The 24,466-nt window shown below is 41.2% G+C and overlaps 1 protein-coding gene and 1 long non-coding RNA gene across 4 annotated transcripts in view; one reads left to right on the top strand and one right to left on the bottom strand.

Moving 5' to 3' along the window:
- LOC120860466 (zinc finger protein 33B-like) overlaps nt 1-24,466 on the top strand; it is an 83,990-nt gene that overhangs the window by 13,250 nt on the left and 46,274 nt on the right. For 2 of the 3 annotated variants that reach the window (XM_040236284.1, XM_040236283.1), the window contains exons 1-2: nt 19,800-20,294; nt 21,364-21,500. The exons of the other annotated variant lie outside the window; for it this stretch is intronic. In XM_040236284.1, coding sequence (XP_040092218.1) covers nt 21,486-21,500 — 15 coding nt within the window. In that variant the 5' untranslated portion in view covers nt 19,800-20,294; nt 21,364-21,485. Of the gene's footprint in view, nt 1-19,799; nt 20,295-21,363; nt 21,501-24,466 lie in introns of those variants that run through there. 3 annotated transcript variants of the gene reach the window in all.
- LOC120860469 lies at nt 937-23,600 on the bottom strand. The gene is made up of 3 exons (XR_005720331.1): nt 23,585-23,600; nt 21,875-21,879; nt 937-1,025 (listed from the first exon to the last, which is right to left on the bottom strand). It is a non-coding gene; the product is annotated as an uncharacterized LOC120860469 (long non-coding RNA).

The raw sequence follows: 24,466 nt of genomic DNA, 5'->3' as shown, positions 1-24,466 counted from the left end.
TTACATTCCCACCAACAGTGCCTAAAGGTTCCTTTTTTTGCACATACTCCCCAGTATGTGATTTCTGACCTTTTTGATGATTGCATGTGGTCAGTGATACTGCGTTGCAGTTTGGATTTGCATTTTTCTAGTGGTTTAGAATGTTGAGCGTCTTTTCCTGTGCCTGTCGACCATTTGTATATCTTCTTTGGAAAAGTGTCTATTTAGATTTTCTGCCCTTTTAAAAATGAGATTTATTTTGTTTGCTATTGAGTTGTATGAGTTCTTTTTTAATTTAATTTTTATTTTATACTGGAGAATAGTTGATTTATAATATTGTATTAGTTTCAGGCATACAACAAAGTGATTGAGTTATATATATACATATATCCATTCTTTTTCAAATTATTTTCCCTTATAGGTTGTTACAAAATATCGTGGAGAGTTCTCTGTGCTATACAGTAGGTCCTGGTTGATTATTTTGTATATAGTAGCGTCTGTGTATTAATCTCAGCCTCCTAATTTGTCCCTCCTTCCACCTGTCACATTTGGTAATCTTAAGTTAGGTTTTAAAATTTGTGAGTCAGTTTCTATTTTGTAAATTAGTTCATCTGTATCACATTTTTAGATTCTACATATTAGCAATATCATATGATATTTGTCTTTCCCTGTCGACTGACTTCACTTCTGTGATCATCTCCTGGTCCATCCAGGCTGCTGCAAATGGCATTATTTCATTCTCTTTATGGCTAAGTAGTATTCCATTGTGTGTATGTTCCACATCTTTATCCATTTGGCAGTGGACATTTAGGTTGCTTCCACATCTTAGGCGTTATAACTAGTGCATCATCTTGGCAGTGTACAGTTTTCTCCCAGTATATGTCCAGGAGGGGCTTGCTGGATCGCAAGGCAGTCTTAGTTTTTGAAGAGCCTTCATGCTGTTCTCCATACTGGCTGCACCAGTTTACATCGCCACCAACAGTGTTCAAGTGTTTCTTTTTCTCCACATCCTCGCCAATGTTTATTTGTGTTCTTCTTGATGATGGCTGTTTTGGTAGATGTGAGGGGGTAACTTCTGTTGGTGTGATTTGCATTTCATTGATGATTACAGATGTAGAGCATTTTCTCCCGTGCCTGTTTGCCATCTGTATGTCTTCTTTGGAAAAAATGTCTATTGAGACCTTTGGCCCTTTTTTAAATGAAGTTGGTTTTTTGTTTGCTATTCAGTTGTATGAATTTTTATATATTTTAGGTATTAACCTCTTACAAAATATATGAATTGCAAATATTTTCTCCCATTTCATTTCATTTCTCTGTTTTATTTTGTTGACCTCTGCTATAATTCCACTTGTTACTTTTTGCTTTCATTTCTTTTGTTTTTAGAATCAGATCCAAAAATCATTTCTGAGACGGCTGGTAAAGAGCTTTCTACTTTTTTTTTTTTTTCCTAGTTCTGTGGTTTCAGGTCTTCTACTCAAGGCTTAATGCATTTTGAGTTCAGTTCTCTGTATATTGTAAGATAAGATAGTGGTCCAGTTTGATTGTTTTGCATTTAAGTGTCCAGTTTTCCCAACATCATTTATTGCAGAGACTGTCCTTACCTACCTTTTATATTTTGGGCTTATTTGTTGGTGGAGAAGGGAATGGCAAACCACTTCAGTATTCTTACCTTGAGAACCCCATGAACAGTATGAGAGGCAAAAAGATATGATACTGAAAGATGAAGTCCCAAGGTCAGTAGCTGCTCAATATGCTCCTGGAGAAGAGTGGAGAAATAACTCCAGAAAGAGTGAAGAGATGGAGCCAAAACGAAAACAATGCCCAGTTGTGGATGTGACTGGTGATGGGAGTAAAGACTGATGTTATAAAGAACAATATTGCATAGGAACCTGGACTGTTAGGTCCATGAATCTGGGTAAATTGGAAGTGGTCAAACAGGAGATGGCAAGAGTGGACATCGACATTTTAGAATCAGTGAACTAAAATGGACTGGAATGGGTGAATTTAATTCAGATGACCATCATATCTACTACTGTGGGCAAGAATCCCTTAGAAGAAATGGAGTAGCCCTCATAGTCAACAAAAGAGTCTGAAATGCTGTACTTGGGTGCAGTCTCAAAAATGACAGAGTGATTTAAGGACAGGACCATAAAGACCACAACAGATGAGATGGACAAGTCTGTGTGGCAGATGACAGGCTGCAAGCACCAGTTTGTCCCTGGGCCTCTGTGTGTCCAGCCTGAGATGCTGAGCCTGCTGGGCTGTGAGCCCCTGAAGGCACAGCCCCTGAAGGCAGCTGTGTCATCACAGCCTGCACTGTGGTTATGGGTGTGGACAGTGGGGCCAGACTGTGTGGGTCTGTCATCCCAGCTCCAGCCCCTGCCACCTTTAAGCCTTGTGTCACAGTGTCATGACCTCCTTGGCCAAAGCTGAAACCCCTCTCATCAGGTTTGCTTTGGAAATTAGAAACTCTGAGATCTTAGGAAGCTGTTGCCTATCTCTCCTTACAGGGGCAGTTTTCTTCTGGCCTACCAGAGTGAGCACTGGAATACACACACACGCACACTCACACTGACATTTAATTAGGACTGTGGGATGAGATCAGAAGAGGAACAGACATGGGAGGTAATTAGAGGACAAGAAAAGAGACTGGAGGCACTGCCTGCATGGGACACAACTCCGCATATTCCAGGTCTTGTCCCACCAGTGTCTGAGGACATCCCTAGAAGTCCATGCAGGCATCATCCCCGGTGTGCAGGTGGGGACATGGACAGGCTTTGAGAGACACAAGGACTCATCCAGGATGGAGAACAGGTAGGAATCGGGAGGTGAGTCTGGACCCAGGTCTGTCTCCTCAGAGCCGCACACAGACCCTTCCCGGGAGCTGTGTGGAGGGCTGTGTGGAGGAACTGTGTGAGACCTGTGGCTACATGGATGAGGGATGAGGGGTCAACAGTCCAGAGGGCTATGTGCATAGGTGTCAACTGTCAATTCAAGTAAGGGGACCCCAGGAAGTGAAGTCACTTCCTTGACAACAGACCCCAACAGAACTTGGAACCCTATAACCAGACACCCACATTCTAGCAACAGCTCCACAGCCTCTGGGGCTCACTTGGCTGAAGACACTTGGTAGAGAAAGATGTTCTCCTGCTGTGTCTCGACTGACCAGGGCTTCTGCTTCAGGAAACCCTGGAGGGAGAGGTTTTTCAGATATTTCAGGTGGTTCAGTGCTCAACCCAGATGCCTCTGGTCCTTTACCAGGAGGTCACCTAAGGTAACCCCAGGCAACCTAGAGCTGGCCACACCAGGCCAGGCCGCCACTGGGAGCCCTCCCTGGGCAGTGCCAGCTGCCCTCATCTCCATGTGGGGGGACGTGGGACTTGAAGGGAGGTTCTCCCTCTGGGCAGGAACAGGTTGTGTCACGGTCACACCTGAGGACAGGCTGGCAGTGGGGAAATAGACTTCCTGAGGTGCTTTGATTCAAGAGGGAGGGACTCTGTTTTCTGAAGGACTGCCTGAAGAAGTGGGGTTGGTGGATGGGCAGGGCTGGCAGAATTCTGTATCCCACATAGCTTCTGGTTCCTACTGAAGGCAGAGATCTGGCAGCTTCTACTGGACAAGAGGAAAGGAGTCCAAGAGAGCTGTGGACAAGGCTGGGGTGCTGTGAGAAGCATCTGGGAGGCCAGAGCTCAGAGTCAGCCCCCGTGAGAGTCCACACCTGTCCCCTCTCCATCATAGCCCTGCCTCCAGCCAGGCTGGGACCAGAACACACGGTGTGGTGTGCTCAGTGTCTGGTGCAACCTCGGCGGGGGTGCTCAGCTGGTGCTCAGGGGACCCAGTGACACTCGGGACAGCTGAGCCCTCGCTGGGGAAGGATGAGCGGCAGTGGTGGAAGGAGAGCCAGGCAGGTCCCTAGAGGACGAGGCAGCCTGTAGGTGTAGGAGGTAAATCTGACGAGTTAGGAGGCCTGCAGGAAGACTGGGCCGGAGACAAAGCCTGTGTATTCCCTCCAGGGTCAGATATTCACGGAGCCCCTACATGTTCCCTACAGTACAGTGACCAGAGTAGACGCCCTGCCTGCCCTCGCAGTGGTGACACCAGGGGGAGGGGCAGGGGGAGGGACAGTGCGCCGTGCCAGGCTGCCCTCAGGAAGCGGACAGATGGTCACACCATGGATCAAGGGCTGTCACTGGAGCAGGCTCATTGGCGGCCCCTCCCCTGTGTCCAGGCCTCCTCTGCCTGGTCTGCCAGGTGAAATGGACCGTGGAGGAGGACTGACCTCTGGATGGGCAGGGGCAGAAGGCACAGAGGCCCAGGTCCCCGCAGGATGGCCCTGGAGTGCAGTGTGGCGGGAAGGCCAGGTCTCTGACTCTGCTGCCCATGTGACTCCCCTCAGGGCCATGGCCTCCATCCTGGGCACCTGGCTGCACCTTTACCCTGAGGATTTCCAGCAGTCCCCAGAATTTCCCTGCCTGAAGATGCTCCTGGCTTACGTAGAGCTCAACATGCCCGGCTCGGACCTGGAGCAACGAGCCCACCATCTCCTGGCACAGCTGGAGACCCTGGAGCCCACGGAGGCACAGGGGCATGGTGAGGAGGACTCGGGGTGGGTGAGGAGGACGGGGACGAATAAGGAAGGGAGGGGGCTGGGCCACGCAGAGCAGAGCCTCCTGAGGCTGGGACTAGGTCAGGAGCATTGAGGAGGCTCACATCACAATTGCCCTGGACTGCAGCCGGGGAGGACTTCCCGTGGTGGAATGGCGTCTTGGACTGAGACTTCGGTTTTTGGCATTGAGTCGTTTCCTGTCCTTGGGAGACACATGGAAAAGCAGTCTTATTGATGATATTTTCTCTTCTTGTGGCTACAGTACCAGCTCTAGAACAAGCTCTGGAAACATCTCCAGACTTAGAGCTAACTACACCTCTTTTGCCACAGCTCCAGAGCCAGAGCATACTCATGCCTTAGCTCTCATTAAGCTCATAATGGAGAAAAAGCGTCTGCACAGTTTTCAATTCTGGGTCCAGAGAAGGTTCTTCAGCACCTCTCCCTCCATCTGCAGAGCCAGAATCATCACAGAAATCTGTCCTAGTACTTCCTCTACAACTTCAGCCAGCATCCTCAGCACCGTCAGTTCCAGAGCTAAGCCAGCCTCAGCCAGGGTGCTGTTCCATTGTGCTTTGTCACCAGCTGTCACCAGAGTGTCATCTTCCCCCAGTCCTAGAGACCACAGCAGACCCAGGTCTAGTTATTTTCCAGCTAGAGTGAGATAGTACAAAGGTAGCAAGTATCCAAAAGGGTCAAACAGAGAAGACAGATTATCACTGAGAGAGCAACAGCAGACAGCAGCCATCAACCCTTGGCTGACAAAATGAAGGTAACTGAATAGACATCCTTCCAGGTTGAAGTGCAGACCTCGTAAAAGATTGCTGATGTATCTCTGGTCCCAGAAGAGGGGGCTCATGAGAGTGGGATCTGTATTGGCCACTGAGCAAGTGGTGGCTGACTGACACTGGTGTCTTTCATGAGGTGTGATGATGCTGGTTTGCAAGCGTTAGAAAAACTCAGCTGATTTTAGCTGCTGCTCGGAGGAGGCACTGTGCCTGCCTAGGTGAAGTGGTATTGCTGCAGCGACACTGACAGCATGTGAAGCAAATGGGAAGACCCCAGGAAATAAACGGGAAGGAGCATGTCCCTTTCCCCGCTACTTCCTTGTCGTCTCCCTTAAGCATATACTATTGACAAAGCAGGGAGGATGGACAGAAATGTGGTTATGATGGGGAAAAGTGACTCAGCAATGGAAAAAGTGGACTGACTCAGCGTGGTCATGTGATTAAAGTTAACATAAGAAATAGGGAAACAGATTGAGTGCCAGGTGATGCAGTGGTAGAGAATCTACCTGCCAGTACAGGAGACACGAGGGACACAGGTTCAGTCCCTGGATCAGGAAGATCCCCTGAAGCAGGAAAAGGCAGCCCACTCCAGTATTCTTGCCTGGAAAGTGTTCCATGGACAGAGGAGCCTGGCAGGCTCAGGTCCTTGGGGTCACAAAGAGTCAGACATGACTGAGTGACTGAGCATACATATCTGATAGGTTGCAATGAGAAGAACATGGCCAAAATGCATAACTAAGTCTAAGCAGGAGAAACATCGGACAAACCCAAATTGAGGAGTATTGTTCAAAGATTATACTGGCTTCTAATCTTCTAATTTTAAAAATTTTTATTTACTTCTTGGCATGTGCAGGATCTTCATTGCTGTGCAGGCTTTTCTCTAGTTTCAGAGAGCAGGGGTTACTGTCTCGTTGCAGTGTGCGAGCTTCCTGTTGTGACTGCCTCTCCTGTTGCAGAGCACAGGCTCTGCGGTGTGCAGGCGTCAGTAGTTACGGCACATGGGCTCAATAGTCGTGGCGCCTGGGCCCTACAGCACAGGCTCAGTAGTTGCGGCGCACCAGCTTAGTTGCCCCACAGCATGTAGTATCCTCTCGGACCAGAGACTAAACCCACTTCTCCTGCACTGGCAAGCGGATTCTTTACCACTGAGCCACCAGGGAGGTCCTTCAGATGTTGCAAGTGAAGAAAAGAAACTGAGAAAGTGTTCCACCTTGAAAGAGACTAAAGAGATAGGAAACCACAGTGTGTGATCCTGAATTGAGTCATTCTGCTCTACAGAAAATTATTTAGAAAATAGGTGAAACTCAGTTGGGGTCAAAAGGTGGTAAGCAGCAGTGCTAGTTTCCTGGTTTTAATGGTTGAAATATAACCGTGTAGAGTATTCTTGTTACCAAAGTATTTGGGAATGACAGAGCAGCATGTTGGCAACCTACTTTCAACGGTTCAGAGGAAAAAAATGTTTATTTGTACTATTCTTGCAAATTTTCTAAGTTTAGACTTATTTCCAAAGAATAAAACAGTTTGTACTTAATAAATAAATCATACAGTTTTACTGCTTTAATTTAGCTGATAATGTTAAGCTATAAATTAAAACACAGACTTAGTTGAAAATTAAACTGGTTCTGAGAACCTTACCCAGAGAAAGCCCATGTATTCAGAGCTCAGAGGACTGCTGGTAACTATGTACTCAGGCCTTTCGTTTCTTCCCTACACATGGGTCTCTGAGTCACATTCATTGAAACAGTAAAGGAAGCTGGGATTGGCAACCATAAATGGTGCCCATGTTTACTTGTGAGCTGACAATCCTGGTCTTTGGAATTCTGTTCCTGGGCTGGAACTGCCATGGTATTGAGAGGAAGAGGAGCTGTGGCAGTCTTACAGGGAGGAGGAAGTGACTGAGTTCAGTGTGTCCATGGGAAGAGGAGAATTCAGGAGCCTCCTACATTGCCATCTTGAACAGAACTTAGTATGGACATTTTAACAGTATTAGTTTTTCTGATCTGTGTTTTCTCCAATTTCTTTTAACATCTTCTTTTTTCCATTATACATGTCTTTCACTTCCTTGCTTAATTCTTATGTTTACTATTGCATTGATGATACTGTAAATGGGGTAGTTTTATTTTTTTCAGATGTTTCATTAATAGTATATAGAAATACAGCTGATTTCTGTATATTGATTTTTATGTCTTGCATCTTTGCTGAATTTGTTTCAGTCTCACTGTTGTTTGGTTGATTCTTTGAAATTTCTTACATATAAGATCATCTTATCTGCAAATAATGACAGTTTCTTTGTTTCCATTTTAGATGCCTTTTATTTATTTCATTCTTTTGGTCTTGCCCAATTGCTCTAGTTAGGATTTCCATTACTATGTTGAATAAGAGTGCTGAGCAGGCACCCTTGGCCTGTTCCTGATCATAGAAGAAAAACTTTCAGTTTTTCACCAATGAGTATGATAATGGCTTCCTGGTGGCTCAAATGGTAAAAAAAAATCCATCTGCAATATGGGAGACCTGGGTTTGATCCCTGGGTTGGGAAGATCCCCTGGAGGAGGGCATGGCAACCCACTCCTGTATTCTTGCCTGAAGAGTCCCCATGGACAGAGGAGCCTGGCAGGCTACAGTCCACAGGGTCGCAAAGAGTTGGACACAACTGAGTGGCTAAGCATAGCACCTGGGCTTGTTGTATTTGTCCTCTATATTGTGAGGCACATTCCTTCAGTATCCAATTTGTTTAGGTTTTGTTGCTGTGTTTAGATAAAAGACAAAATTTTTATTCATGTACATACAGGGGTGTTCACAGAAAAATGTGATTCAAAGAAGCAGAATTTGAGGCATATATACCATATTAATAGGGGGAAAGAAGAAAAGACCACTTATGAGAAAAAAATGAATTTAGGAAAGAGAAATATAGGCCTTTAGAAGATTAGATGTGAGATATGATAGTTTTCTGATGTCTGTTTAGACAGTTTCTTATGCTGGTGCCAACTTTTTTTTTTTTTTTTTTTTTGGCTGTGCTGGATCTTTGCACACAGGCTTTAGTAGTCGCGGCACACTGGCTTAGTTGCTCTGAAGTGTGTGGAATCTTCCCAGCCTAGGGATTGAACCCATTTCCCCTGCATTGGCAGGTGGATTCTTAACCACTGGACCACCGGGGAAGTCCAGTGTGCCAACATCTTGTCTTCTGTCAGAGGAGCCAAACTTCCCTGGTAATTTCTCCCAAAAGGAAGCATTTATGATGGATGAATTTAAGCAGATAATGGGATCTTAGAAAAAAAATAAAAACAAAAACTTTTCACAGTGATATATTCTTTATCCCTTCACTTATAAAAAACTCTGCTCTCTGGAAGGGAAGTTCTAGGCAGACTTGGGTACACCCCTTGACATTGCAGAGTTTGTGGGTTAGAATGGGCCTCAGGGATGTCTTTCTCCAGGTTTTAGTCAAATCTGATAGTTCAACACACCCTTCTTGGCTAGTTGTGGTGGTGTATCCTCTGATAAAATTTCCAAAGCACAGAGTTGACATTTCTGATCTTTTCACACCCTCTGTTTCTCTTCTCCAATACCATACAAACCTTCAGGATTATGGTAGTTCCTGATATCTTATTCAGATTTTTTTTAAATCATGAAAAAATATTATATTTTATGAAATTTTTTTTTCTGCATCTATTGAGATAATCTTGTGATATTTATCTTTCATTCTATTAATATTGTATCTCACTTTGATTGATTCATGTTTGTTGAACCATTCTTGCATTTCAGGGGTGAGTACCACTTGGTCATGGTATATAATCTTTTTGTGTTGTGATTTGGTTTGCTACTGTTCTGTTGGGAGTTTTTTGCATCTATATTCATCAAGGATTTTATTCTATCCTTTTCTTTTTTGTGGTGTCCATATCTAGCTTTGGTATCAGGGTATCATGGTATTTGATAACACTAGCCTCATAGGATGAGTTTGGAAGTGTTTTGTCCCCTTCAAATTTGGGAAAGAGTTTGAGAAGAATTGGCTTTAACTCTTCTTTAAATGTTTGGTAGAATTCACCTATGAAACCATCTGGTCCTGGGGTTATCTGTGTTGAGAAGGTTTTGATTCTGATTCATTTTACTTACTTGTTATTGATCTTTTCAGATTTTCTGTTTCTTCATGATTCAGTCTTCGTAGGTTTTAGGTATCTAGGACTTTATACATTTCTTCTAGGTTTTCCAATAAATTCACATATAATTGTTCATAGCAGTCTCATGATTCTATGTATTCCTGTAGTGCCAGTTATTTCATTTTTTACTTCACTTATATGAGTCCTCTCTCTTTTCCTTAGTGAGTCTAACTAAAGATTAGTCAATTTTCTCATTTTTCTTTTTGTAAAAACCTAGACTTCTGAAATCTAAGATTTGTTGATTTTCTTCTATTTTTTGTGGTCTCATTTGTGTCAGCTCTAATTTTTGTTATTTCCTTTCTTCTGCTAACTTTGGGCTTAGTTTCTTCCTCTTCCTTTTAGTTCTTCAATATGTAAAGTTAGGTGGTTTGCTTGAGTGCTTTTTAAATTCTCAATATATGCATTTATTGCTGTAAAATTCCCTCTCAAAACTAGTTTTATGGTGTCTCAGAGGTTTTGTTTGTTGTGTTTCCATTTCATTTGTTTCAATATATTTTTAAATTTCCTTCCTGTTGAATGGAATGTTCTGTAACTATGTTAAGTCCATTTGGTCTAATGTATGGTTCAAGTCCAACTTTTATTTTCTGTCTAGATGATCTATCCTTGTTGGAAATAGGCTATTTTCAGCAATAGCCTATATTAGAAGTCCCCTACTATTATTGCATTGTTATATATTTTTCCCTGTAGATCTATTCAGTTCAGTTCAGTTCAGTCGCTCAGTCATGTCTGACTCTTTGCAACCCCATGAATCGCAGCACGCCAGGCCTCCCTGTCCATCACCAACTCCCGGAGTTCACCCAGACTCATGTGCATCGAGTCGGTGATGCCATCCAGCCATCTCATCCTCTGTCGTCCCCTTCTCCTCCTGCCCCCAATCCCTCCCAGCATCAGGGTCTTTTCCAATGAGTCAACTCTTCGCATGAGGTGGCCAAAGTATTGGAGTTTCAGCCTCAGCATCAATCCTTCCAATGAATACCCAGGCCTGATCTCCAGGATGGACTGGTTGGATCTCCTTGCAGTCCAAGGAACTCTCAAGAGTCTTCTCCAACACCACAGTTCAAAAGCATCAATTCTTTGGCACTCAGCTTTCTTAGATCTATTAGTATTTGCTTAATATGTTTAGGTGTTCTGATATTGGGTGAATATATATTTACAATTGTATCTTCATCATGAATTGACCCCTTTATCATTATATAGTGACATTGTTTGTCTTGTTACCATTTTTGGCGTACAGTCTATTGTCTTTGATAAAGTATAGCTATCCCTGCTTTCTTCTGATGTCAGCCTGCATATGATTTGCCTTTCCATTCCTTCACTTAGAGACTGTAGGTCCTTAAAGCTGATAGGAGTCTTTTGTAGACTGCATATAACTTGAGCCTTGTTTTTCTTATCAATGTAGCCACTCAACCTTTTGATTGGTGAAATCAGTTCATGTACTAGTCATCTTAATTGCTTTCTGCTTATTTTGTATCTCCACATATTCTTTTCCCCTCTATTCTTGCCTTCCTTTGTAAATTTGTGATTTTTTTGTGGTGGTATCCTGTGTCTCATTTCTTCTTTTCTTTTGTGAATTTGTTCTAGGTTTTTTACATTGTGGTTAATGTGAGGTTCACATGAGACATCTCACAGCTAATAAAGTCCACTTAAAGCTGGTAGCAACTTAACTTTGATAGCCTACAAAAGTTTCATACTTTTACTCCGTCTTTTATATTTTTGATATCACTTTTTACCTCTGTATATTATATATTCATTAGCACATAATAACTATAATTATTTCAATACTCTTTTCCTTTAGCCATTATAGTTTAGGTAAATGGTTTAACATACCATTTTATTATAGAATTAGAGTTTTTGAAGTCTGATTGTATATTTATTTTCACCAATGTGTTGTATACTTTATGTTTTCATGTTTCTCAATAGTATCTTTTCATTTCAGCTTGAAGAACTTCTTTCAGCATTTCTTCAAGGTGTGTTGAATGGTAATGAAACCCCTCAGCTTTTGTTTGTCTGGGAAAGTATTTTTCCTTCATATGCAAATGATAACTTTGCAGGCATATTTTTTCTTTCAGTCTTGGGAATATGATATGTCATTCTCTCCTGGTCTGTAGAATTTCCACTGAGAAATTTTGTTGTTGTTCACTTGCTCGGTTGTGTCTAACTCTTTGCGACCCCATGGACCACAGCATGCCAAACTTCCCTGTCCTTCACGATCTCCCAGACAAACAAAAAATTTTCCCTCATTATATTTTGTAGTTTCTGTAAAGATTTTCATATTTTCACGCTATAATTTGTTGTACTGAAACTGTTAGGTGGTATTTCAGAGAGCTCTAAACAGCCTGGTCCTTTATGATTCAGCACAGAAAAGAATTCAGCAAGAGGAAAAGTGAGAGGTAAGTGATTTATTAGAATAAGTCACTTGTGAGGCTTAGAAGCAGGTGGGCAAGGGGGTGTTGCACCCCAAGAACTTACGAAGATACAGTTTTATAATCAAAGAAAAAGTGGAGATGGGGAAATGACCACTTTCTTCCTCATTCTTGCTTAGATGTCATGTTTCCATCATCAGCTCTTCTTCCAGATTAAGCAGGGCAGTATTTTTGTCCTTACATTGTCAAGCCAGGATCGTCATCAGTTCAATTCAGTCACTCAGTCATGTCCAACTCTTTCTGACCCAGTGGACCGCAGCACGCAAGGCTTCCCTGTCCATCACCAACACACAGAGCTTGCTCAAACTCATGTCCATTGAGTTGGTGATGCCATCCAACCATCTCATCCTCTGTCATCCCCTTCTCCTCCTACCTTCAATCTTTCCCAGCATCAGGGTCTTTTCCAATGAGTCAGTTCTTCACATCAGATGGCCAAAGTATTGGAGCTTAAGCTTCAGCATCAGTCCTTCCAGTGAATATTCAGAACTGATTTCCTTTAGGATGGACTAGTTTGCTCTTCTTGCAGTCCAAAGGACTCTCAAGTGTCTTCTCCAACACCACAGTTCAAAAGCATCAGTTTTTTGCTGCTCAACTTTCTTTATGGTTCAACTCTCATATCCATACATGCCTGCTGGAAAAACCATAGCTTTGGCTAGACAGATCTTTGTTGGCAAAGTAATGTCTCTGCTTTTAAATATGCTGTCTATGTTTGTCATAGCTTTTCTTCCAAGGAGCAAGCATCTTTTAATTTCATGGCTGCAGTCAATGTCCACAGTGATTTTGGAGCCCAAGAAAATAAAGTCTGTCACTGTTTCCATTGTTTTCCCATTTATTTGCCATGAAGTGATGGGACTGGATGCCATGATCTTAGGTTTTGAATGTTGAATTTTAAGCCAGCTTTTACAGTCTCCTCTCTCACCTTCATCAATAGGTTTTTCAGTTCCTCTTCACTTTCTGCCATAAGGGTGGTGTCATCTGCATATCTGAGGTTATTGATATTTCTCCCAGCAATCTTGATTCCAGCCTTTATCCAGTCTGGCACTTCGCATGATGTACTATGATGTACTCTGCATATAAGTTCAATAAGTAAGGTGAGAATAGACAACCCTGACCAGTTTGGAACCAGTCCATTGTTCCATGTCCAGTTCTAACTGTTGCTTCTTGACCTGCATACAGATTTCTCAGGAGGCCAGTAAGGTGGTCTGTCTGGTATTCCCATCTCTTTAAGAATTTTCCAGTTTGTTGTCACACAATTAAAGGCTTTAGCATAGTCAATGAAGCAGAAGTAGATGTTTTTCTGGAATTCTCTTGCTTTTTCTATGATCCAGTGGACATTGGCAATTTGATCTCTGGTTCCTTTGCCTTTTCTAAATCCATCTTGAACATCTGGAAGTTCTCAGTTCATGTACTTTTGAAGCCTGGCTTGGAGAATTTTGAGCATTACTTTGCTAGCATGTGAGATGAGAGCAATTGAGCAGTAGTTTGAACATTCTTTGGCGTTGCCTTTCTTTAGGATTGGAATGAAACTGACCTTTTCTAGTCCTGTGGCCGTTGCTGAGTTTTCCAAATTTGTTGGAATATTGAGTGCAGGACTTTAACAGCATCATCTTGTAGAATTTGAAATAGCTCAACTGGAATTGCATCACCTCCACTAGTTTTGTTCATAGTGATGCTTCTTAAGGCCCTCTTGACTTCACATTCCAGGATGTCGGGCTCTCGGTGAGTGATCACACCATGGTGGTTATCTGGGTCACTAAGATCTTTTTGTATAGTTCTGTGTATTCTTGCCACCTCTTCTTAATATCTTCTGCTTCTATTAGGTTCATACCGTTTCTGTCCTTCATTGTGCCCATCTTTGCATGAAATGTTCCCTTTGTATCTCTCATTATCTTGATGAGATCTCTAGTCTTTCATATTCTATTGATTTCCTCTACTTTTTTGCATTGTTCACTTAGGAAGGCTTTCTTATATTTCCTTGCTACTCTTTGGAACTCTGCATTCAGATGGGTATATATTTCCTTTTCTCCTTTGCCTTTAGCTTCTCTTTCTTCCTCAGCTATTTGTAAGGCCTCCTCCGACAACCATTTTGCCTTTTTGCATTTCTTCTTTTCAGGATGGTTTTGATCACCACCTCCTGTACAATGTTATGAACTTCTGTCCATAGTTCTTCAAGGTCATGGCACTATGGAAAAATTATTTCAGGTCTCAGTACAATAAGGAACTTTACTTTGAAATGTCAGTTCAGTTCAGTACAGTTGAGTCGTGTCTGACTCTTTGTGATCCCATGAGTTGCAGCACGCCAGGCCTCCCTGCCATCACCAACTCCAGAGTTCACTCAAACGCACATCCATTGAGTCAGTGATGTCATCCAGCTATCTCATCCTCTATTATCCCCTTCTCCTCCTGTCCCCAATCCTTCCCAGCATCAGAGTCTTTTCCACTGAGTCAACACTTTGCATGAGGTGGCCAAAGTACTGGAGATTCAGCTTTAGCATCATTCCTTCGAAAGAAATCCCAGGGCTGATCTCCTTTAGAATGGACTGGTTGGATCTCCTTGCAGTCCAAGGGACTCTGAGGAGTCTTCTCCAACACCACAATTCAAAAGCATCAATTCTTCAGCGCTCAGCTTTCTTCACAGTCCAACTCTCACATCCATACATGACCACTGGAGAAACCATAGCCTTGACTAGATGGACCTTTGTTGGTGAAGTAATGTCTCTGCTTTTGAATATGCTATCTAGGTTGGTCATAACTTTTCTTCTAAGGAGTAAGCATCTTTTAGTTTCATGGCTGCAGTCACCGTCTGCAGTGATTTTTGAGCCCCCCAAAATAAAGTCTGACACTGTTTCCACTGTTTCTCCATCTATTTGCAATGAAGTGATGGGACCAGATGCCATGATCTTAGTTTTCTGAATGTTGAGCTTTAAGCCAACTTTTTCACTTCCCTCTTTCACTTTCATCAAGAGGCTCTTTAGTTCCTCTTCACTTTCTGCCATAAGGGTGGTGTCATATGCATATCTGAAGTTACTGATATTTCTCTGACAATCTTGATTCCAGGTGTGCTTCCTCCAGCCCAGTGTTTCTCATGATGTACTCTGCATAGAAATTAAATAAGCAAGGTGAAAATATACAGCCTTGACGTACTCCTTTTCCTATTTGGAACCAGTCTGTTGTTCCACGTCCAGTTCTAACTGTTGCTTCCTGACCTGCATTTAGGTTCTCAAGAGGCAGGTTAGGTGGTCTGGTATTCCCATCTCTTTCAGAATTTTCCACAGTTTATTGTGATCTACACAGTCAAAGGCTTTGGCATAGTCAATAAAGCAGAAATAGATGTTTTTCTGGAACTCTCTTGCTTTTTTGATGGTCCAGCAGATGTTGGCAATTTGATCTCTGGTTCCTCTGCCTTTTCTAAAACCAGCTTGAACATCTGGAAGTTCACAGTTCACGTATTGCTGAAGCCTGGCTTGGAGAATTTTGAGTATTACTTTACTAGCATGTGAGATGAGTGTAATTGTGCGGTAGTTTGAGCATTCTTTGGCATTGCCTTTCTTTGGGATTGGAATGAAAACTGACCTTTTCCAGTCCTGTGGCCTCTGCTGAGTTTTCCAAATTTGCTGAAATATTGAGTGCAGCACTTTCACAGCATCATCTTTCAGGATTTGAAATAGCTCAACTGGAATTCCATCACCTCCACTAGCTTTGTTCGTAGTGATGCTTCCTAAGGCCCACTTGACTTAACATTCCAGGATGTTTGGCTCTAGGTGAGTGATCATACCATCGTTATCATCTTGGTCATGAAGATCTCTTTTGTATAGTTCTTCTGTGTATTCTTGCCACCTCTTCTTAATATCATCTGCTCTGTTAGGTCCATATCATTTCTGTCCTTTATTGAGCCCATCTTTGCATGAAATGTTCCCTTGGTATCTCTCATTTTCTTGAAGGGATCTCTAGTCTTTCCCATTCTGTTCTTTTCCTCTATTTCTTTGCATTGATCGCTGAAGAAGGCTTTCTTATCTCTTCTTGCTATTCTTTGGAACTCTGCATTCAAATGAGTCTATCTTTCCTTTTCTCCTTTGCTTTTCGCTTCTCTTCTTTTCACATCTAGCTGTAAGGCCTCCCCAGACAGCCATTTTGCTTTTTTGCATTTCTTTTCCATGGGGATGGTCTTGATCCCTGTCTCCTGTACAATGTCAGGAACCTCAGTCCATAGTTCATCAGGCACTCTATCTATCAGATCTAGGCCCTTCAATCTATTTCTCACTTCCACTGTATAATCATAAGGGATTTGATTTAGGTCATACCTGAATGGTCTAATGGTTTTCCCTACTTTCTTCAGTTTACCTTCCCATAAATTATTGTTTTGTGTGTGTGCAGAAAAAATGTCCTGGGGGTCATTAACTTAGCACACTGGGCAGGATGTGGGTCTCACACCACCATTGTGTTACTGTTTGAGGGCACGTCTCATGCTGTGCTGCATGGTTTATTAGCAGGCTCAGAAGCCTGCTTGGTTTTGTGGTTAAGCAAAGCTGTTTTCTAAGTGATCATTAACTTACAGAGGTCTCTTGTATTTTTTTTTTCTACTTACAATCTCCTATTGGTATTAACTATTTAATCACCTATTTTGTTTCTTTATTCTGTCCCTATCAGTACCTTTAAAATTAATTTTCTGAAATTTTTTATATTGAACTTGTATCAAATTTCTAAAACTTTTATTTTGGATACTTTCATTTGAATATTCTGTGTACATGATTATTTTGCTATTTTACTCTAAGAACTTCGGAAAAAAATGCCAAATAAAGTTGCAGATAGCATGCATCCTTATCTTTGTCTGACCTTTCAGTTGAACACTTTCCATATTTCACCATTAAGTATAATATTTGTTATATGTGTTTGTAAAAATACTTTTTAGAAAAAACAAACATATAAGCATGAAGAATACATAGTGGCTGCCAGAAGTTTAGAGTGGTGAGAGGTTTTTATTTCAAAAGGGTAGTAGGAAGTAATTTGAGGGGCAGCAGTTCTGTATTTTGAGTGCAGTGTTGGTTACACAAATCTATGCACTTGTCAAAACTCATAAAAGTGGACAAAATGAAGTGAACTTTTGTGTGTGTGTGTGTGTGTGTGCATAGAGAGAGTAAAAATTTAAATCTCAGTAAATGATATCTTGCATGTTTTTACTTAAACATTTGCATTTCTTTCGATTCTCCTAATCAACTTCTTCAAACGTGATTTGAATTTTTTCTTTTTATTACACTACTGCTCAGTTCTATAGCCCATTTTAAGTTTTTTCCTTTTATTGCTTTAAAGATCTTATTAATTCCTCTTTTTTTTTCAAATAGTAAAAATATAATTTCCTGGTTATTTGCTTTTAACATATTTTAAAAACTAGAGCTGAGTTGTTTGCTATATTTTTATTATAAAATGTTTCATATTAAATGTGTGGGTTTCTTGATGTCACAACTTCTCATCTCTATTTATTTTCCTTTACTAACTTAGTGGTTTACTTTATAAGCATTTCCAACCTTGAATCCATATGCACCTGTATCACATGTGATCTTTGTTGGTAATGACTTGCTGTTTAGAATATTCCTTTCCTTCCCTCATTGTTTTGAAATGCTACATTTATTATACTACATTTAAAAAATACTCTTAATCATGGTTATTGTATTACCATGAAGCAGATGCCAAACTATTTTAAATAACTGAGCAATATTATACATATTGAGATTTCTTTTGGACAATTTTCTCCGTTTTGAAATGATTTCTGGCTGTTTGTTGTTCAGTTGCTAGGTCATGTCCGACTCTTTGTGACCCATGGACTAGAGCATGACAGATTCCTCTGTTCTTCACTGTATTCCAGAATTTGCTCAGATTCATGTCCATTGAGTCGGTGATGCTGTGTAACCACGTCATCCTCTGCCACTCCCTTCTCCTTTTGCTTCAGTCTTCCCAATATCAGGGTTTTTTTCCAGTGAGTTGGCTCTTTGCATCATGTGGCCAATGTATTGGAGCTTGAGCATCAATCCTTCCAGTGAATATTTAGGGTTGATCTCCTTTAGGATTAACTGGTTTGATCTTCTTGCTGTCCAAGGGACTCAAGAATCTTCTCCAGCACCAGAGGTCAAAAGCATCAATTCTTTGGTGCTCAGCCTTCTTTATGGTCCACCTCTCACATCTGTGTATGATTACTGGAAAAACCATAGCTTTGACTATATGGACCATGGTCGGCAAAGTGATGTCTCTGCTTTTTAATATGGTGTCTAGGTTTGTCATCGCTGTCCTTCCAAGGAGCAAATATCTTTTAATTTCATGGCTGCAGTCACCATCTGCAGTGATTTTGGAGCCCAAGAAAATAAAATCTGGCACTGCTTTCACTTTTCCCCTCCTATTTACCATGAAGTGTTGGGACCAACCACCATAATCTTAGTTTTTTTAAAATATTGAGTTTTAAGCCAGCTTTTTCACTCTATTCTTTCACCTTTATCATGAGGCTCTTTAGTTCCACTTCACTTTCTGGCATTAGAGTGGTATCATCTACATATCTGAGGTTGTTGATATTTCTCCTGGCAATCTTGATTCCAGCTTGTGATTCATCCTGCTTGGCATTTCACATGATGTACTCTGCATAGAAGTTAAATAAGCAGGGTGACAATATATAGCCTTGACGTACTCCTTTCCCAATTTTGAACCAGTCTGTTGTTCCATGTCAAGTTCTCACTGTTGCTTCTTGACTGGCATACAGGTTTCTCAGGAGACAGGTAAGGTGGTCTGGTATTCCCATCACTTGAAGAATTTTCCACAGTTTGTTGTGACCCACATAGTCAAAGACTTTAGCATAGTCAGTGAAACAGAAGTAGATGTTTTTTTGGAATTCCCTTGCTTTCTCTTTGATTCAACAAATGTTGGCAATTTGATCTCTGGTTCTTCTGCCTTTTCTAAACCCGTTATACGTCTGGAAGTTCTTGGTTCACGTACTGCCGAAGTCTTGCCTGAAGGATTTTAAGCATAACCTTACTAGCATGTGAAATGAGCACAGTTATACAGTAATTTCAACATTCTTTGGAACTGCCCTTCTTTGGAATTGGAATGAAAACTGACCTTTTCCAGTCCAGTGGTCACTGCTGAGTTTTCCAAATTTGCTGACATATTGAATGCAGCACTTTAAGAACATCTGGCTGTTTAATTTAGATTTAATCTTATTCCAGATGAAGTTGAGAATGCTTTTGTAATGTACACAGTACTTTAAAAATCAAAGAGAAAAGGAGTACATGTAAAAATTAGTTGAGACTCTTATTGGAATTTTGTCAAAAATTGAATCTATGAAAGGATTTATCTCCCTTTTTCTGAAGTAATTTCAATGTCACAAATGAAAGAATATATATATGCATGCTATGTCTCTTCAGTCGCCTCTGACTCTTTGTGACCCTGTGGATTGTAGCCCGCCAAGTTCTTCTACCCATGGGATTCTCCAGGCGAGAACACTGGAGTGGGTTGCCAGGCCCTTCTCCAAGATGTTTATATATAGAGGAAGACTATTTTCTTTTGGATTGTGTCTACTTAATTTATCTATTATTTTCATTTATTGCTTTCATGATTTTAATGAACTTGCGTTCTTGTGTGCCACCCCCCTCCGATGATATAACTCTTTTATTGTATTAATGGGATCTATTTCCTAGTATTTATTTATTTATTTCATTTGACTGCTGGTCGCCGCATCTTCGATCTTCCTTTTGGCAGCTGGATCTTTAGTTGTGGCATGGGAACTCAGTAGTGGCGTGTGGGATCCAGCTCCCTGACCAGGGATTGAACCAGGCTCCCTGTTGGAAGTGTGTAATCTTAACCACTGAACCACCAACTAAGTCCCCATTTCCCAGTATTTAAAAAAAAAAAAAAAAGTGAAATTGACGAACAGTTTTCCTTTACTTGACCTTATGTAAATCTGCATTCTGGCTGCACAGAGAACTCGTCTGTAATTCATAACTTTGGAGAAAGTCCCTGACCGGCTCTAGCTGCTTAAATTACCTCAGGTCCAAATCTTCCACTGCCAGGTGGGCTGGACTCTCAGCCAATCCCAACCCGCTGGTCGGGGAGACTAAAGAGAAACAAAGTTCTAGTGGTCAGCGTAGACTGTCTGGCCCTCCTTGCGGGCCATCTGCGCATGCCTAGTTCCACCTTTTCCCTCTATGCATTTCCGCCTTTGCTTCTGTTTTGCTCCAGCCGTGCGTGGGAAGCGGTTCCGGGGCTGATAAGTCTATGCACTCTTCTGGGCTCAGTGCCCCTCGGAGACGGAGCGGCGAGTGAGCTCGGGACGTTAGGGGTTCCGTGCAGTTTAGAGAGTAGGAGGGAAAAGGTCAGTATCCGTGGTAGGGAGGAGCTCCGTAGACCCCCTGGGACGGAGAGAAGGGGGCGTCTCCATTGGGAAGAGTGGGCCGAAGTCCCTGACAGACTAACTAGTCCCAGCCCTGAGCTGGCGCTGCTGTGCGAGAGGCCCTGTTTCTAAGGGCTCAGGAGGAGGGACTTAATATACAAGCAAGATGCAGGCAGCGATCTGACGGGGCGGGGGCGGGGCTGCTGAGAGAATGCTTGCTGGGGAGGGGCGAGTGGTGCGGGGCGTGTGGTCTTGGAAGAAGAGCCACCAGTCGGGGCTCCTCAGTTAGTTTAGCTTTGTACGCAGACTCCGTTCCTTTGGTTCTCCATTTATCCTGTTTGGATTCCAAACTGCCCTCCAGTCCTGTCCATTACTTCATGTTTGTGCATGTTGTTTCTCTTCTGTTTGCCTTCGCATTCAGGAAAGATATTCAAGAATTATCTGGGCTTTTTTTGTCTCTTTGGATAGAATTTCTTTCTCTTTGTCTCTGAAGATTAGTGCCTTGTTCAGATCAGTTAGTGGCAAAGACTAAAAGATATGACTCACAAGGCAGTATTATTTATACTTTTCCACACAACTAAAAGCAAGTGTTTTATAGAAGAGTCTTCTGTGAAATGGCAACAATGATAAAACATGGGTCTTTGCTTAAAGCACTGCTTTTTATAGCTTTCAATGGAGTCACTAAGCAAAGGTTTAGTAACGTTAGTAGGGAAGTTAAACAGCCTAGTCCTGAGTTTCTTCTTTTTCTTTCTTTAGTCCTAAGTATTTTTTTAACAACAGTTTTGGTGTAATTAATATTCCTTCATTGTGTGATTTGTATTTGTTTTAATCAATTTTATAATTTAAAAAATTTTATGAACACCAAGGGAGACTTAAACTGTTATAAAATATCCCTAGGCAGTAAATACTTAACTCTGAAAAAATGTATACCCAAGAGCTACATGGTAATATTAGAGTTGTATTAGGTAGGTGGTCATCAACAGTATATATCCCTGTCTTTGAAGGTCAAAGGGACATTGACATTTTTTTCCTTATCTGGTGGTGTGTTTAGCTTTAATAGGAAAGGAGAATTCAGGAGCTGCCACGCGGGCCAGATCTTTCATGACTCCAGTCCTCTTCTTCTAACCCAGTGTATCTTCAGAGTTGTCTACATTTTTCCAAGAACAGCCAAAAATGAATAAATCCCAGGTGAGTTTGTTCGTTCATTCCTTTGTTTAACAGTGGACTTTGTGAGATTTGTAAGAGTCCATACATTAAGATGGGAAATCAGTAATAGATAAAAATTGAACTTCATAGAAAATACAAAGATAGCAAATCAAGAGCAGAACCAAGTTGGCTTATATATACTGATCATGTATATAACACAGTTTCTAAGTTAACCTGCAAATAGGTTTATGATGTTTCTGATAACCATGGCAGAAAGGGAGACACTGTATTTTGGATACAAAAAGATTCCTTTCAAGAGGCAACAAAGTCTTACTAGAAGATACCCTTTTTGCTCTTACCCTAGGGACACACAGTAAGTAATTTCCAGGGACAGCCCTGAAGTGAGTGCCTCAAACCATTCCTTACTGAGAGTAAAAAGGTTGAAGAGATGGTTCAAATAATGAATTTTATGATAGTCTTACTTATTTTTAGAGTATGTTTAGAGGAATAAATGGCCTGCATACCTGTTACAAAGCTGTTTTATCTTTGCCGAGCTGTGTGTAGAAGTCCTGAAGCAGATGGTTCAAAGTTAAATTCTCTGGTAAGTGTTTCTGAGTTCTTCAGTCAGATTTCATCCCATAGCATTCTGTCTTGGTTCTTCTCCACTTTAGAATCTATTCAGGTAAAAGTCACCAGTGACTTAATTGTAGTTGTCTTCCTTGAACAACTGCTGCATTACTGACTGCTCTCTCCTGGAAGGTCTCCTTTGTTCACTTCTGAAACCACTCTTCTGATGGCTTTTTCTTGGGGTGCTCCTCATTGTGCCCCAGAGTTTAGTTCTGAGTTTAGTTCCAGCTTCTACTAGACTTCTCATTTTACCCCCACCTTGGAAAAATATGTAGATAGTTGAACAATACTATATGTTGTTTGGGGTGCTTTTTAAAAATATATAAACTATTTTAATGTGTCTGTGATACAGTTTTCTCCTGGTTCACTAATAATTTAAAATCTATTGATATGTAGTTTTATTCCTTTTAATGCCATATTTGTCCATTCTCAGTATTCTATTGGTAGACATTTAGGTAATTTCTATTTTATAGTAATATAAACAGTGCTACTGTGAATATTCTTGTCACTTTGCACAAATTACAGGTGTGTCTCAGACTCTAGAGCAGTGCTTCTCAAAGTGAGGTTCTTTGGCTGGAGGCAGCAGCATCACCCAGAAACTTGTGTGAAACTGCAGATGCTCATGCCCTATCTCAAACCTGCTGGCAGAGAAATGGAGGCCTAGGCTCAGCAGTCTGTTTTAACAGGGTATTCACGTGATGCAGATACTTTCTAAGTTTAAGAATCACTGCTCTAGAGTTCTGTGATTAATAGGTTTGAGTTATAGGATATGAAAATCAAGACTATTTTCCCTCCCATCTCTCCAGATATAAAAACTACTTCCTCCATAATAGGTGAAAAACTTAACTTTAATTTTCCGACTGATTGTGGTTGTGCAGCTTTCATAAGTGTATGGCTTTTCAGGTTTTGCACTGAGTTTTTATGCATTCCCAGTGTATTTTAAATGGTAATCTTTTTTTTATAACTGTTACTAATTATCTTTTCTCAGTATGCTTTTTGTCTTTTCATTTAATAGTGTATTTTCTGAAACTTTTATATTGTGATACAATCCTTTTGTGCTTTCTGTTTTTTCTTCTTGTTTTCCTTACCCCAGGGGCCTAATGAAAATTTTTATTTTGTCTAAAAATGCCAAGCATGTTTTTTTTTTTAAATAGCACCTTAAGCCATCTTGAATTTAAAAAAAAAATATATATATATATATATAATGTGATTAAAGGACCTAATTTTATGTTATCCATCTGTAAAAAATAGAATAAAAGGATAATATTTCCTGACCAAGCACTAGCAAAACAGATCCGAGTGGAAGTACCGGCCACATGTCTCCATTATGAATGCTGCTGGCTTAGACTGGGTCCAGTTTGTCATGTTCACAAAGTATCCATTGCGAGGCATGTGGGTTTTATTTACATTCCCACCAACAGTGCAAGAGGGTTCCCTTTTCTCCACCCCCTTTTCCAGCATTTATTGTTTGTAGGCTTTTTGATGATGGCCATTCTGACTGACTGGTGTGAGGTGTTACTTCATTGTAGTTTTGATTTGCATTTCTCTATTAATTAGTGATGTTGAGCATCTTTTCATGTGCCTCTTGGCCATCTGTCTTCTTTAGAGAAATGTCTGTTTAGATCTTCTGCCCAATTTTTGATTTGGTTTGATTTTTTGATATTGGAGAATGCTTAAGGTCTACTCTCAGCAAGTTTCAGCTATATAATACTGTACAATTAATAGTCAACATACTGTATATTAAGATCCTCCTAAATTATTCTTTTTTATCTTTTTTATTGGAGTATAATTGCATTACAGTTCATTTACCATGAAGTGAACCAGTTTTCTATATACATAATATCCCCCCCTCTTAAACCTCCTTCCCACCCCACCCCCATCCCACCCCTCTAGGTCATCACAGAGCACCGAGCTGAGCTTCCTGTGCTTTACAGCAGATTCCCACTAGCTCTCTGTTACACACATGGTAGTGTATGTATATGTCAATCCTAATCTCCCAGTTCACCCCACCTTCCCCTTCCTCCCATGTCCATATGTCCGTTTCCTACATCTGCTTCTCTATTTTTGCACTGGAAAAGGCTCATCTGTACCATTTTTGTAGATTCCATACATATGCATTAATATGTATGTCTATTTTTCTCTTTCTGACTTACGTCACTCTGTATGACAGACTCTAGGTCTGTCCACATTTCTACAAATGACCTGATTTCATTCCTTTTTATGGCCGAGCAAAATTATTCTTACAATGACTAAACATTTATACCTTTTGATTTACATCATTCTATTTCCCCTTTCTCTTAGCCCTTGGCAACCCCCATTTCATTCTCTTTCTGTGAAATTGGCTTTTATTGGTGGTGGTGGTGGTGTTTTTAGATTCCACA

This window comes from Oryx dammah, unplaced genomic scaffold (assembly GCF_014754425.2).
Source record: "Oryx dammah isolate SB20612 unplaced genomic scaffold, SCBI_Odam_1.1 HiC_scaffold_11077, whole genome shotgun sequence".
In the NCBI taxonomy this organism is placed as follows: domain Eukaryota; kingdom Metazoa; phylum Chordata; class Mammalia; order Artiodactyla; family Bovidae; genus Oryx; species Oryx dammah.
Note: the sequence above shows the minus strand (reverse complement) of the source record. Positions and strands in the feature narration are given on the sequence as shown.